We start from the raw sequence: 12,970 nt of genomic DNA, 5'->3' as shown, positions 1-12,970 counted from the left end.
GCTGTCACCTCTGACATTTATGTGATACTGTGTAGTGTTTGGAGTTTGAAGTGGCTTCAGATGTTTGGAATTGCATGAATGAGTCCGCCTGCGGCACTTTGTCTTTACAATGCACCATTCTGAGACAGCTTAAAAATGTGTATCAGCGCATGAACACAGACAAACGCGTCACCGTCCCTTTAGCATTTTTTAGCTTTCCTAAAACTACTGCAAAGGCTTACCAGTATTCAGTGTCATACACTGAAACTACACTAGGTGAAGCCATAATAGTCTGTCTGTTTATGAATGAGCTATCGAGATGTCAGGTCAGATTTTACATCATAACGAGAAGTTACGCTTGAATTTTTTTTTTTATCTGTCACTCTGACGGACTGAATTGTTCAATTTCTGTCATGGTCTATTTTTATTCATCATACCTGTTTTTGTTTCATACGGCTACATTCAGGAGCTTAGCATCCATTATAATGACTATACTGTACACATGACAGTGGATATAGAATATATTTTGGACTTTCCAAGCAAGTGGATTTCCAAAGAGTCCTTGGGTGAAAGTTCTACCTATCAATCAACTGCTGCACTTAAACAAGTTTTTTTTTTTTACTTTGCCGGTTCCGTGCGGCTTAAACCGTCTTATTGGAAAATCTATTTCCATGTGCCTGATATCAACAAAGTGACAGAGATGATAATCACACACATCTGTTGGCTCAATTTACACACTGGTACTCCTTTAAAATAATTTCAACATGTTAATAAAAAACATGTTGCGCTTAGAATAAATGCAAGTATAATTGGCAGAAGCAACACGCAACTTTTTGCACATTAATATCATGCAGTAACACGCTGACGTAATGATTGATGCATGCATTGTTGAAATCAGAGACCCTCCACTCAAAAATCCCAACACAAGTGGTAAAAAGAGACTCATATTACCAGATGTAAACAACTATGGTGCCTGTCCACTTGTTATCGCCTGAAACCCACCATGCGTGTGAATAGGAAAGCACACATTGGCTTCTAATTTAAATGTCGGCTAATGTTAATATATCGATGTCTCAAAAATGGATCAATAAAATAACGTGCCGATCAGTAATTTATATCAATATTTTCTGACATTCCTAGTATTTAGAAGACTTACATGCAATGATAAAGCAGAATATTATTGCCACAGTATAAAAACATTTGCTAATAGATAGTATTGAAGTTTATCAGTAAAGTTAATTTGTTAATGTGTTATCAGACTCAATTTGCCTGTCAGCACCTGCTCACACTATAATTATAACATCATTTAAATACATTTGCCATTTCCTTCCGCACACTATCTGATAATCAGATCAGATAATCAGGTAAGGGTCTTTATGATCTCTGTTTTGATCTTTATGGATCTTTTGTTACTACGATGATGAGTAAATTACTACATGGATAATATAGGTGTTATTAGATAATCCCTGATTCCATTGCATGTTTAATTGTTGATGCTGCCTGTTTTGTTTGAACAGCAATACTTTTGTATTTAGTTGTTTTTAGATTTACAGTATTTGAAGCTGCACTGCTTCAATATTTCATGCAAACAGGTTTATTACAGTAGGCCTTATCGAAATCATGGCATATATTTTTGCAGGTCATTATAGATTTTAAATCATTCAAATGTGTCCATATTATAAGAGTGTTATTAATAAATCAAATTACTTTGGAGAAAAAATTTGATTTCTGGTCAAAGTTTTAATCAAGGAACCAGAAATAAAAAAATAATACCTGTTGAGATGACAATATAGGGGAACAGTACACATATTTTTGTGATTCTTGATATTGAAAACCTTTCAGTCCTCCAGTCAAATTGATTATAACCAGGTTAGTTGTGTATTATAACTATTATTAGCAGTGAAATTAATTCTAACAAGCATCTCTTCTGAATAGATTCATCAAATCACATGAATGGACACAGTTTAATAATAAGAGATTACGTCTATGCAAGATACTAGTTTTATACAGAGTATTATTATGGTTTTCCTACCTGTGCTATTCCTCCTCTGGGGTGAGTATTTACTCCTGCATTTATCATATTTTGTTAAACAGCTTTTAAACTTAAGCTTTTCAAATTTGTATTTTTTTTTTTTTTTTCAATTAACCAAGTAAAACTGAGCAACTGATCACAATGCAATTCATTTGTAAGATGGACAACATTTCCTGTGAAGATGAGGCATGTCAATAGCTTGTTGCTAAAAACGTAATGTTTTTCCTCAGCTTGTCATCCTTCAGATGCTGCAGGTCGTCTAAGAGATTTAATCTTTGTAGAAAACAAAATGAATCTAAACACAGCTCGAGATCACTGCAAGAGTCATTTTACTGACCTTGTCACAGTTTACGACCAACAAGACAATGCAGAATTAACTCAAAAGGCCCGTCCTTCTGGTGCTTGGATTGGTGCCTACACAAGTAACAGAACCAATAAGTGGTCAAATGGTGATGAAGTCACATTCAGCAAATTAAAAGGGAATTGTGGGGAAATCTGTTGTGCTGCTATGAAAGCTGATGGAGAATGGGAATCTCTCCAATACAATACAACAAAATACTTCATGTGCTATGATCAAGGTAATAATTACAGAGTTGTATGTATCCTACAAATCTAAATATTATAATACAACTAAATAAATTTCATATCCTTGCATTCAAACAGATGGTGAAGCATCATACATCTACCATTTAATCATTCAAAACAAAACCTGGTTTGACGCTCAGGCGTACTGTAGAAAGAATCACATTGATTTAGTCACTATCAGAGATGAGACGGAGAATAATCAGGTGAAGGAAGCAGGACAAATGAGTAACACTAGTTTCTGGATTGGACTCCTGAGCGATGACTTTGAATGGTTTGATGGAGGAAAGTCTGCTTTCAGAATCTATCCATTAGATAAAAGTTCAGTTACAGGATATGTGACATTGCTCAGACACGGTCACTGGGCGAAACGAACACATGATATTCAATTCAACACTCTATGTTACAGTAAGTCGAGACAAATCTTAATGCCTTCAAAACACACCAGGTCTAAAATGACGTACTGCTAACATAATATTTAACTTGTTTTAAATTTGTATTTCTATTTTCACAGAAAGCCACATTCATGTTAACACAGATCAAATGTCTTGGGAGAAAGCTCTGGATTACTGCGATAGTAATGAGAATACTTCTGGACTCCTGCGCATCGAGTCTGAGGATGATCAGATAGAAACGGAGCGAGAACTAAGGAGGAGGAATATTTCATGGTCCAGTGTGGGTGGGGCTTAGACAGAGTCGACTCTTTGGATTTTGGATTTGGTCCAATGGGCTTTATGTGGGACCCTGGACCAACTGGAAAGGAGGAAGTCAACCAGAACATCAGATGTCCCACCACTGTGGTGCCATAGAGAAGATGAACGGTGAATTCAAATGGACTGATAAAAACTGCAGATCTAAATTTACAGTTTTATGTGAGGGAAAGTAATAAACAGTACCAGCTGAAAGTTTGGACACAAACATGACCAGATGAATATACTGTAATCTCTGTCAACTGTTCTTTAATAAAACCCCATGAAATCAAAGTAGGAGTTTTTTGTCTGTTAGTTTTGAGGCCATCTGTTTGTACTCTTAAAAGTTGATTAATATTATAGCCTCTCTTCCAGGAAACCCTTCAAGAAAACTGACCCAAAATAATGATGACTCATCTTGCACTAAGGGTCATATCCAAATATCTGTCAGAATGAGTTAGAATGCCCCTCCCCTTAATACCACCTATTTTTGACTTACAATAGCAAGTAGCAAATTATGTTTATAGCTTTAAGTTTAACTTAAAGCTGTTGGCTATTTAGAAAAGAGTGACAAGCACTTTATGTCCCACCCAAACTTCTTGTGTCACCAGAAAATGCATGGGGTGTATACTTGCTTATATACTAACTCATATACTAACTTTGCTGTTGTGTTTTTTTTATGTATTTGACATCCACACATGGTTTGTAACCACAGTTAGTTCTATTCTGTGTGAAGTCTTATATACTCAGAAGGACAGTCTAATCCCTTTTCCAGTGTATTTCTAAGATAACTTCAGTAAAACTAGTAAGGTAATTCTTATTTTTTCCCTGTTATTTAATTTTGTTATGTTTACCTCATTAACTTATATACCTGAGATTTGTGGCTATCTTGAAGCTCTGCACACAGATCTAGCGTATCTTTGATAGTTTTCATAAATAATGATGGCAACATTTGTGGACAGCATGACTAAGTTGTGACATTTTAAATTTTAAAGCTATAGAAAGTATTATTATTATTATTATTATTTAATCAAATTGTTTATTATGTTTCCAGGAGTGTTGGTTATTCATGTTTTTGAGACATTACAGACAATACATCAGAGATTATCATAATTAATTCTGATTCAAAGTAATGTCCAGCATCGTCCAATCACTGACAATCATGTTAAAATAAAATATACATTATAAATTCTGAATCTATGTACTGATTATCATTGTCACATGTCTGTCAAACATGTTGAGTGATCCAAACATCATCTGCAGCCTGAAACTGAACTTTGGTCAGTTTTTTAGGGTGAATGCACTTAGCTGTATAGAAAGCTATAGGATGCTCTCTTGCTCCCTATTTAGTGAATGACTTAACCTCCAGCGTGCTGTCTGTCTGCACTGGTCTCAGAACAGTTCGAAATGCACTTTATTTTCATCCTAACTCCATATAAAGGCTTTGAAAGCAACATTTATCAGCTTTTGGATGAACCCATTGATTCTCAGTGTGATAATGCACAATGAATATAGGATTTCTAAGGAAAAGATGTGCTAAATTTAGTGAATTTGTAGAGGCAGGCGGAAACACATCAGAAAAGGATATTAATGTTTGACTAACACTGTATGTTTATGCAAATATTGACTACTGAGAATGAAAGCAGAGTCTGAGCATCAGGAGGAAACTGCAGATTTTAATGATTGTTTATAGTATGTAATATATACCAGTGGTGATTTCTCAGGGCCAGCAAAGCCTTCTCTGCTGACCTAACATGCCAAATAAATAAATATTTCTCATCCTTTCATTCTCAATCACATTTTTTGCCTATGTATTTTTAATCGCTTTCCACTCTTAATTAATCTACAAACAAAGAAAAACAAAAAGTTTATCCAGTCAGAATTTATTCCTTGATGCTTACAAGCAAAGTGTGACAACTGTTTCACAAGCCCGTTAGCCAAAGTAGCAAGTGAGTCTGAGCTCCACCCCCTCAGGCCTTCTTCAGAATCCCTCAACAGTGCAAGTGAATGGGCATCTAAAGTCAGATTGTCAGATTCATCAGCCAATCAGATTGATTTATCTGTTCTTGGTGGGTGTTCTTTAGGATATGTCCCAGTCGAGGCCTTCTAGCTGGCCTTGAGTGATGCAGTCACACTTTAAGTGATGTACGTAATTCAAGAGAGAAAGATCAAGCTGTCTGACGAGTTGGCTGTCATCACCACTGAGAAAGAGATCCTTATGGATTTAAAAACACGAGATGTTCTGTATGACCGTGTGATTGCTTAATTTATTAAACAGGAAAGGAGGACTGATTTTCACCTCAAGTAAATTGGTAAGTGCTTTTTGCATTGTTATAGCAACATCAGGAGTTTTCTAAGTGTAAATTAGGCTGCTGGAGCAATCGTGTCGGATCAAGTTTTGAAAAATAGTGCTGCGTTCCATTCAACTCAGAAAGTCGGATTTTACAACTTCCTACTAGGAAAAGTGTAATGGAATGCATCTTTATGTCAGAATTACAACTTGTAGGCTCGTGCAGAAATTCTCAACTCCGATTTCACCGAGATGCAGGGGCATGATGTCACACAAACATGTCGACACTCAGGGAGATATACAAAGTAAGTGATACACATTCACTTTATTAAGTAATATTGATAAATGAGTTCGTTTCCACATTACATGATATTAAAGCTTGTTTAACAAACGCCTGCAGAAACAGGTGTATAAAACATGGTAAATTATAATCTCTTTTAATAATTGTACACCTGAAGCACAAATGCTAGCGCTGCAGCATTGTTTAGGTTGGGTCACTAGGAGATATCTCTAATGAGAGTCAAACCCCTGCTAAGCTAACGGGAGCGTTGCAGTTCCGAATATCGGGGAATGGAATGCATTTATGGTCGGAGATATCAAGTAGGAATTTCCCACATCCAGCTTGAATGGAACACAGCATAACCATGTACCCTGATGAAACAAAATTTATTGCAAGCAACATTTAAATCGCAAATATTATTAGATAGATTTTTCCAGGTATTATAGACCTCCTTGGTAGATTCGTATGAAAAATTATGATTTTTGAATGTCTGTTCGGGAGACGTTCATTTTACAAAACAGTCATGCTGCAGTTAAAAATTAGGCTTGCTTGAGCATTAATTGTCATTTCAAGTTCTGGCTTTCATGAGTGGACGTGTTTTTAAAATGTCAATTGTTATTACTAGTTAGCTGCAACATAATGTATAATGCCCAAAGGCATAGGGTGTCTTATTCATTGGGAAACTGTGTTTTCTTAATGGCATGAATCACACTGAAGGCCTAGACTTTAAACGCACGGCCCGTCACTGATATATACAGTATATGTAGCAGTAGGCTTGTCAGCGAGATTTGGTTGCCAGTGTTTGGTCATTGAGTTAGCTTCATAATCTATAGAGCATATACACACATGTGATCAGATGTGGTCACATGACTCTAAATGTTTTGGTTTTTTTTGGTTATTTTTACATGTACCACAGTTCAAAATTAAATTTTTTTCATGTCATGACATCAGCATGTCAGCATCAAATTCCAGTTAAAGTAACACACAAACATTAAAAAAAAAACAATCCCTTAAATACATTTTTATACTAGTTTAAATGTACAAAACAAGCATTAATACAACGATTGCGTTTCTAAGAACTTGGCACGTGTGTTTTAAACTATATTTTTTACAACGGTTCTTCTTTTCATCATCTCAAACATCACTATTTTTCATTGACCCTTAGAGAGGATGCACATACAGTGGATATAAAAAAAGTCTACACACCCCTGTTAAAACAGCAGGTTTTTGTGATGTAAAAAATTAAAAAAAGATAAATCATATCAGAATTTTTGCACCTTTAATGTAAAAATTACAACCTATACAATGCCACTGAAAAGTGACACATCTCAGAAAAAAAAAAAAAAAAAAAATAACTGCATAAGTGTGCACATCCCTGAACTAATACTTAGTTGAAGCACCCTTTGATTTTATTACAGCACTCAGTCTGTTTGGATAAGAGTCTATTAGCTTGGCACATCTTGACTTGGGAATATTTTCCCACTCTTCTTTGCAAAAACATTCCAGATCTGTCAAATTGCGAGGGCATCTCCAGGTCCCCCCACAGATTCTATAGGATTCAGGTCTGGGCTCTGGCAGGGCCATTCCAAAACATTAATCTTTTTTTTTTTGCTGAAGCCATTCTTTTGTTGATTTGAGTGTGTGCTTTGGATCATTGTCATGCTGAAAGGTGAAAGATCTCTTCATTTTCAGCTTTCTAGCAGATGCTAGAAGGTTCTGTGCCAAAATTGACTGGTACTTCGAGCTATTCATGATTCTCTCCACCTTCACTAAAGCCCCAGTTCCAGCTGAAGCAGCCCCATAGCATGATGCTGCCACCACCATGCTTCACTGTGGGTATGGTGTTCTTTTGCTGATGTGCGGTGTTGTTTTTGCGCCAAACATACCTTTTACAATTTTGGGCAAAAAGTTAAATCTTGGTCTCATCAGACCATAACACATTTTTCCACATGGTTTTGGGAGACTGGATATAGGTTTTTGCTGGGCTTGTATGTTTTTTGTTTTTTTTCATCAGAAAAGGCTTGCGTCTTGCCACCCTGCCCCATAGCCCAGACGGATGAAGAATACGGGAGACAGTTGTCACATGTAGGGAGCAACCAGTACTTGCCAGAAAGAGCTGCAGCTCCTTTAATGGTGCTGTAGGCCTCTTGACAGCCTCCCTGACCAGTTTTCTCTTTGTCTTCTCATCAATTTTGGAGGGACATCCTGATCTTGATTTTGTCACTGTTGTACCATACTTTCTCCACATGTTGATTGATGACTGTCTTCAGTGTGTTCTATGGTATATCTAATGCCTTGGAATTTTTGTAGCCCTCACCTGAGCGATACCTTTCAACAACGAGATCCCGTTGATGCTTTGTAAGCTCTTTGTGGCCCATGGATTTGTAGTAGCATGCAACCAATTAGATGTCAGAAAAATCTTACAAGAACAGCTGAGATTTATTTGGAGTTAGTCACTTCAGGTGAAGACAGCTGTGTACTATTTCACATGAGCTTGATGATTGGTTGGTTCTGAACACAGCCACATACCCAATTATAAAAGGGTGTGCACACTTATGCAGTTAGGTTATTATAAGTTTTTTATTTTTTCATTTTTTTCTCTGAAATGTGTCACTTTGGTTATCAGTGGCATTGTATAGGTTGTAATTTTTACATTAAAGGTGCAAAAAGTCTGATATGATTTATCTTTGTTTAATTTTTTACATCACAAAAACCTGCTGTTTTAACAGGGGTGTGTAGACTTTTTATATCCACTGTATTTAATACCCTATATTTCCTTCCAGTGACGCAATCAAGCTATTTGCCTGCCAGAACATTTCCATAATCAAATTATGACATAATTAGAATAAGACTTCTATTTCCTTTAGCACACTATCAAATGATCATATGATCACCTGCTCACCAGGTAAGACTTTAGTTGCTTTTTTATCTGTATCCTCAACACTGGAGCCCCACAGGGCTGTGTTCTCAGCCCACTACTGTATTCCTTGTACACACATGACTGTGTGGCAACACACAGCTCCAATGCCATCATTAAGTTTGCTGATGACACGACGGTGGTAGGTCTGATCACTGACAATGATGAAACAGCCTACAGAGAGGAGGTGCACACTCTGACACACTGGTGTCAGGAGCACAACCTCTCCCTCAACGTCAGTAAGACAAAGGAGCTTGTGGTGGACTTCAGAAGAAAAGACAGAGAACACAGTCCCATCACCATCAATGGAGCACCAGTGGAGAGAGTCAGCAGCTTCAAGTTCCTGGGTGTCCACATCACTGAGGAACTCACATGGTCCGTCCACACTGAAGTCGTTGTGAAGAAGGCTCATCAGCGCCTCTTCTTCCTGAGACGGCTGAGGAAGTTTGGAATGAACCGCCACATCCTCACACGGTTCTACACCTGCACTGTGGAGAGCATCCTGACTGGCTGTATCTCCGCCTGGTGCGGCAATAGCACCGCCCACAACCGCAAAGCACTGCAAAGGGTGGTGCGAACTGCCAAACACATCATCGGAGGTGAGCTTCCCTCCCTCCAGGAAATATATACAAGGCGGTGTGTGAAAAAAGCTCGGAGGATCATCAGAGACTCCAGCCACCCGAGCCATGGGCTGTTCTCACTGTTACCATCAGGCAGGCGGTATCGCAGCATCAGGACCCGCACCAGCCGACTCCATGACAACTTCTTCCCCCAAGCAATCACACTTCTGAACTCTTGATCTCTCATGATCAATATACATCAGCACTGCACTTTATTACCCTTACTTTATTACCCTTACTCTTATATCTCACACCGGACTGTCATAAATTATATTATTATTATTATATTATGTCTCTCTTAACAACTGACTATCAACCGACAGCCTGAATGTCAATACAGTACAATACTGTACATTCTATATATATATATAATATACTTTTTTTATATATATATATATATATATATATTTAAATTTTTATTGAATAATGTGTATCTATATAGTAAAAAAAAAAAAAAAAAAAAAACAGCGTATTGTATACTGTACAGTGTATGTTATTATTTGTATATTGTTGAGTGTAATTATGTGTATAACAGATGTTTAAATTGTGTTGTGTTAATTTGATGTTATTGTAAATTGGTATATGTCTCATCACTCAAGAATTTCACACACCGGTTTTACATTTACACACACACACACACACACGTTGGGTTTTCATGTTTTATGAGGACTCTACATAGACATAATGGTTTTATACTGTACAAACTATAGATTCTATCCCCTAACCCCTTACCCATCCCTAAACCTAACCCTCACAGAAAACCATCTGCATTATTACATTTTCAAAAAACATAATTTAGTATGATTTATAAGCTGTTTTCCTCATGGGGACCGACAGGTTGTCCCCACAACGTCAAAAATTTCAGGTTTTACAATCCTTGTGGGGATATTTGGTCCCCACAATGTAGAGAATACCTGGACACACACACACACACACACACACACACACACACACAAATGAGGTACTAAGAGATGCTCCTATCTAGGACACAACACTGCTTATACGCACCCCAAACTCAGTGATGTGCTAATGTAACCAGAGTGCTTCAAAAGTGTGTAAATGTAAGATTATTGTGGGTGCGCAACGTAGTTCACGGCATTCAACAGTTTTTTCTTCTGCATCAGTTTATTAAAGCAATCTGTTGTTCTGTCAGACACCACAACATAAAGAATCGGCTACAGACTCTAAATACTGCCCACAACACCTTACAAATATACCTTTGGACTATGCATAACAACTGGAACATTGCTTACAGCAGACAATAAGAAGTCCAATCATGACTAAAATGGACATATATTGTTGAATGCGGTGAATCTGTACAGAAGCAATGCTTTAAATAATGAGGACGATTTAAGACACAACTTTTCAAATTTACTCACTGATAGTAATTACATACAAATGCACCGCACGGTGTCAGCACGCTTAAACATTACAAAAATTGGCATCTTTAATTCATTGCTTTAAAATCAACTCAGCTAAAAATATTGGACGATTAGTGGAGCATCCTGTCCCATTTGTAGAATGTGTGTCTGCTTGTTTTACATCCGTCGTCTTAAGTCAGTCATTTAAAAGCTACCAAACAGCTGATTTAAGTCACTTTTTTGATGGATAGGAGTCTGGTAGATCGACTTCCTCTCTTATATTTTGGAATTTGTGTGTTTAAGCTTCAGTTTCAATGAATTGAAAGTTCATGTTGCTTTTGCGACACCTTGCCATTAAAGCACCACACGGCCACTGTCCGTAACCATAGCAACAGCTCCAGTACCCACACAGGCACAAGAGATCCCTATCGATTCAGTTAACTTGACACTGCCGTAAGCACCATTGGAGGGGTGGGGGGTAGTGTCCTTCCACGACCTTGTTGAAACCCTTATACAATCATGCCATTCCTCTGATTGGCAATGGTGTCTGAGCTTTGCCCCACCCGTTTAGCCGTGCATCTGGCTTATATAAGTGGGCGCTCAGTCACCATTTCTTCAGAATTTTCTTCCTTCAAGACTGTGAACTTCGACTTCGTCTTGGAACCCTTTCTGCTTTGCTAATGATATACACTTACAGTGGATGGCACTCCTCAGTGAGACGTGGACAGGATGAGTCGTCGCCTGTGCTCAGCACCTGAACAAAGAGGCTTTTCACTCCCTTGTGTACCGGTGAAGAGTTCTCCACATTGCCGTTGAAGACTCTCTCGGTGCACAGGTTCTTCGTATCAGACGTTCGTCGTTTATCAACGTGGCGCTTCAGCGGAGACTTCTACCTGCTTCCCACAGTGCTCAGGCTGGAGTTACTGTATCTTTATATATATATATATATATATATATATATATATATATATATATATATATATATATATATATATATATATATAGGTAGACTGCCCTCACTGCGAAGGCATGAATCTCCGGACATTGCGCTCTAGAATCAACCTCATTCTGAGGGAAGGTCCAGCCTCTCGTGCTCTCCCACCCACCTCTTCTGTGTTAAATCCAGAGAGAACAAATAAGGGGGCACGGCGGGGCAGTGAGGTTGAGCTTGAAATCCTAGAGGAGGATCTTGTGCCAGCACAAGCCCTTCGAGCCTGAACTTCTGATCTAATATCCTTGATTGTGCAATATGCACATGATGTGCTCCGGCCTTCAATTAGAGCGCACAGCCTAATTACGTTTGGCGGCTCAGATAATGGGGATGATGCTGTGCCACTCGCAGCTTTGGGTGACTGGCTCAAGCGACATGTTCCACATCGTGCCTGGTGCCTCAGGCACACGCACATCATGGTGTCTCGCCGCTGTCTGGCTGCTCTAGCACCATGAACAGCGCCAGCCTTCTACCAACCGGGTGTTATGCTGGGTTAAATTTTCAGAAGAAAAGTGGTGACCACAGATGCATCCAATATAGGTTGGGGCGCGGTGTATGATGGACGCCCGACTTTCGGCACCTGGACAGGTGCGAAACTGGCATGGCACATCAATCACCTAGAACTACTGGCTGTCTTTCTAATTTTGAGAGCTTTTCATTCCGACATTGTGAATCACCACATTCTGATTCATTCTGACAACACAACAGTAGTGGCGTACATAAATCGCCAAGGCGGACTCCGATCGCCACAATTAATGAGCATGACACAATGCTTCCTCCAGTGGAGCAGGTGTCATCTCCTCTCATTGCGTGTGACATATGTCTTGGGCCGTCTGAATTTCGGAGTGGATCTGCTGTCATGCTAGGGAGCATTACCAGGGGAATGGAGACTTCATCCTCAGACAGTAATGAGGATTTGGGAAATATTCGACAAATTGGAAGTTGACCTATTTGACTCCATGGAGAACACCCGTTGTCCCCTTTGGTACTCCATGTCCCAAGCCCCGCTGGTCGTGGACATGCTAGCTCACAAATGGCTGGCGAAATGCAAGTATGCGTTTCCCCCGGTGCGCCTCCATCAGCAAAGTCCGAGTGGACATGGAATTAGTTCTGTTAATTGCACCGAAATGGCCCAATCAGTCCTGGTTTCTAGAGATGATAGATTTCCATGGGAAATACCGCTGAGGAGAGACCTTCTCTCTCAAGCGCAATGCACTTTTTGGCATCCC

The 12,970-nt window shown here is 38.7% G+C and overlaps 1 protein-coding gene across 1 annotated transcript; it reads left to right on the top strand.

Annotated features, from left to right (window-relative positions):
- Window positions 1–1,744: 1,744 nt before the first annotated feature.
- On the top strand, window positions 1,745–3,408 carry LOC127435293 (macrophage mannose receptor 1-like). The gene is made up of 4 exons (XM_051688648.1): window positions 1,745–2,032; window positions 2,242–2,589; window positions 2,675–3,001; window positions 3,108–3,408. Exons 1-4 carry the CDS (start codon window positions 1,966–1,968, stop codon window positions 3,281–3,283), a joined length of 918 nt encoding a protein of 305 aa, XP_051544608.1. The 5' UTR covers window positions 1,745–1,965; the 3' UTR covers window positions 3,284–3,408.
- The last annotated feature ends 9,562 nt before the right edge of the window (window positions 3,409–12,970 follow it).

Source organism: Myxocyprinus asiaticus, chromosome 45 (assembly GCF_019703515.2).
Source record: "Myxocyprinus asiaticus isolate MX2 ecotype Aquarium Trade chromosome 45, UBuf_Myxa_2, whole genome shotgun sequence".
NCBI classification, from domain to species: domain Eukaryota; kingdom Metazoa; phylum Chordata; class Actinopteri; order Cypriniformes; family Catostomidae; genus Myxocyprinus; species Myxocyprinus asiaticus.
Note: the sequence above shows the minus strand (reverse complement) of the source record. Positions and strands in the feature narration are given on the sequence as shown.

Bases quoted from the DNA above. Each gene is read 5' to 3' on its own strand.
- LOC127435293 (XM_051688648.1), top strand. From the start codon at position 1,966: ATGCAAGATACTAGTTTTATACAGAGTATTATTATGGTTTTCCTACCT. The intron at 2,590-2,674 runs GTAATAATTACA...GCATTCAAACAG, and splicing joins CTTCATGTGCTATGATCAAG to ATGGTGAAGCATCATACATC. The intron at 3,002-3,107 runs GTAAGTCGAGAC...CTATTTTCACAG, and splicing joins ATTCAACACTCTATGTTACA to AAAGCCACATTCATGTTAAC.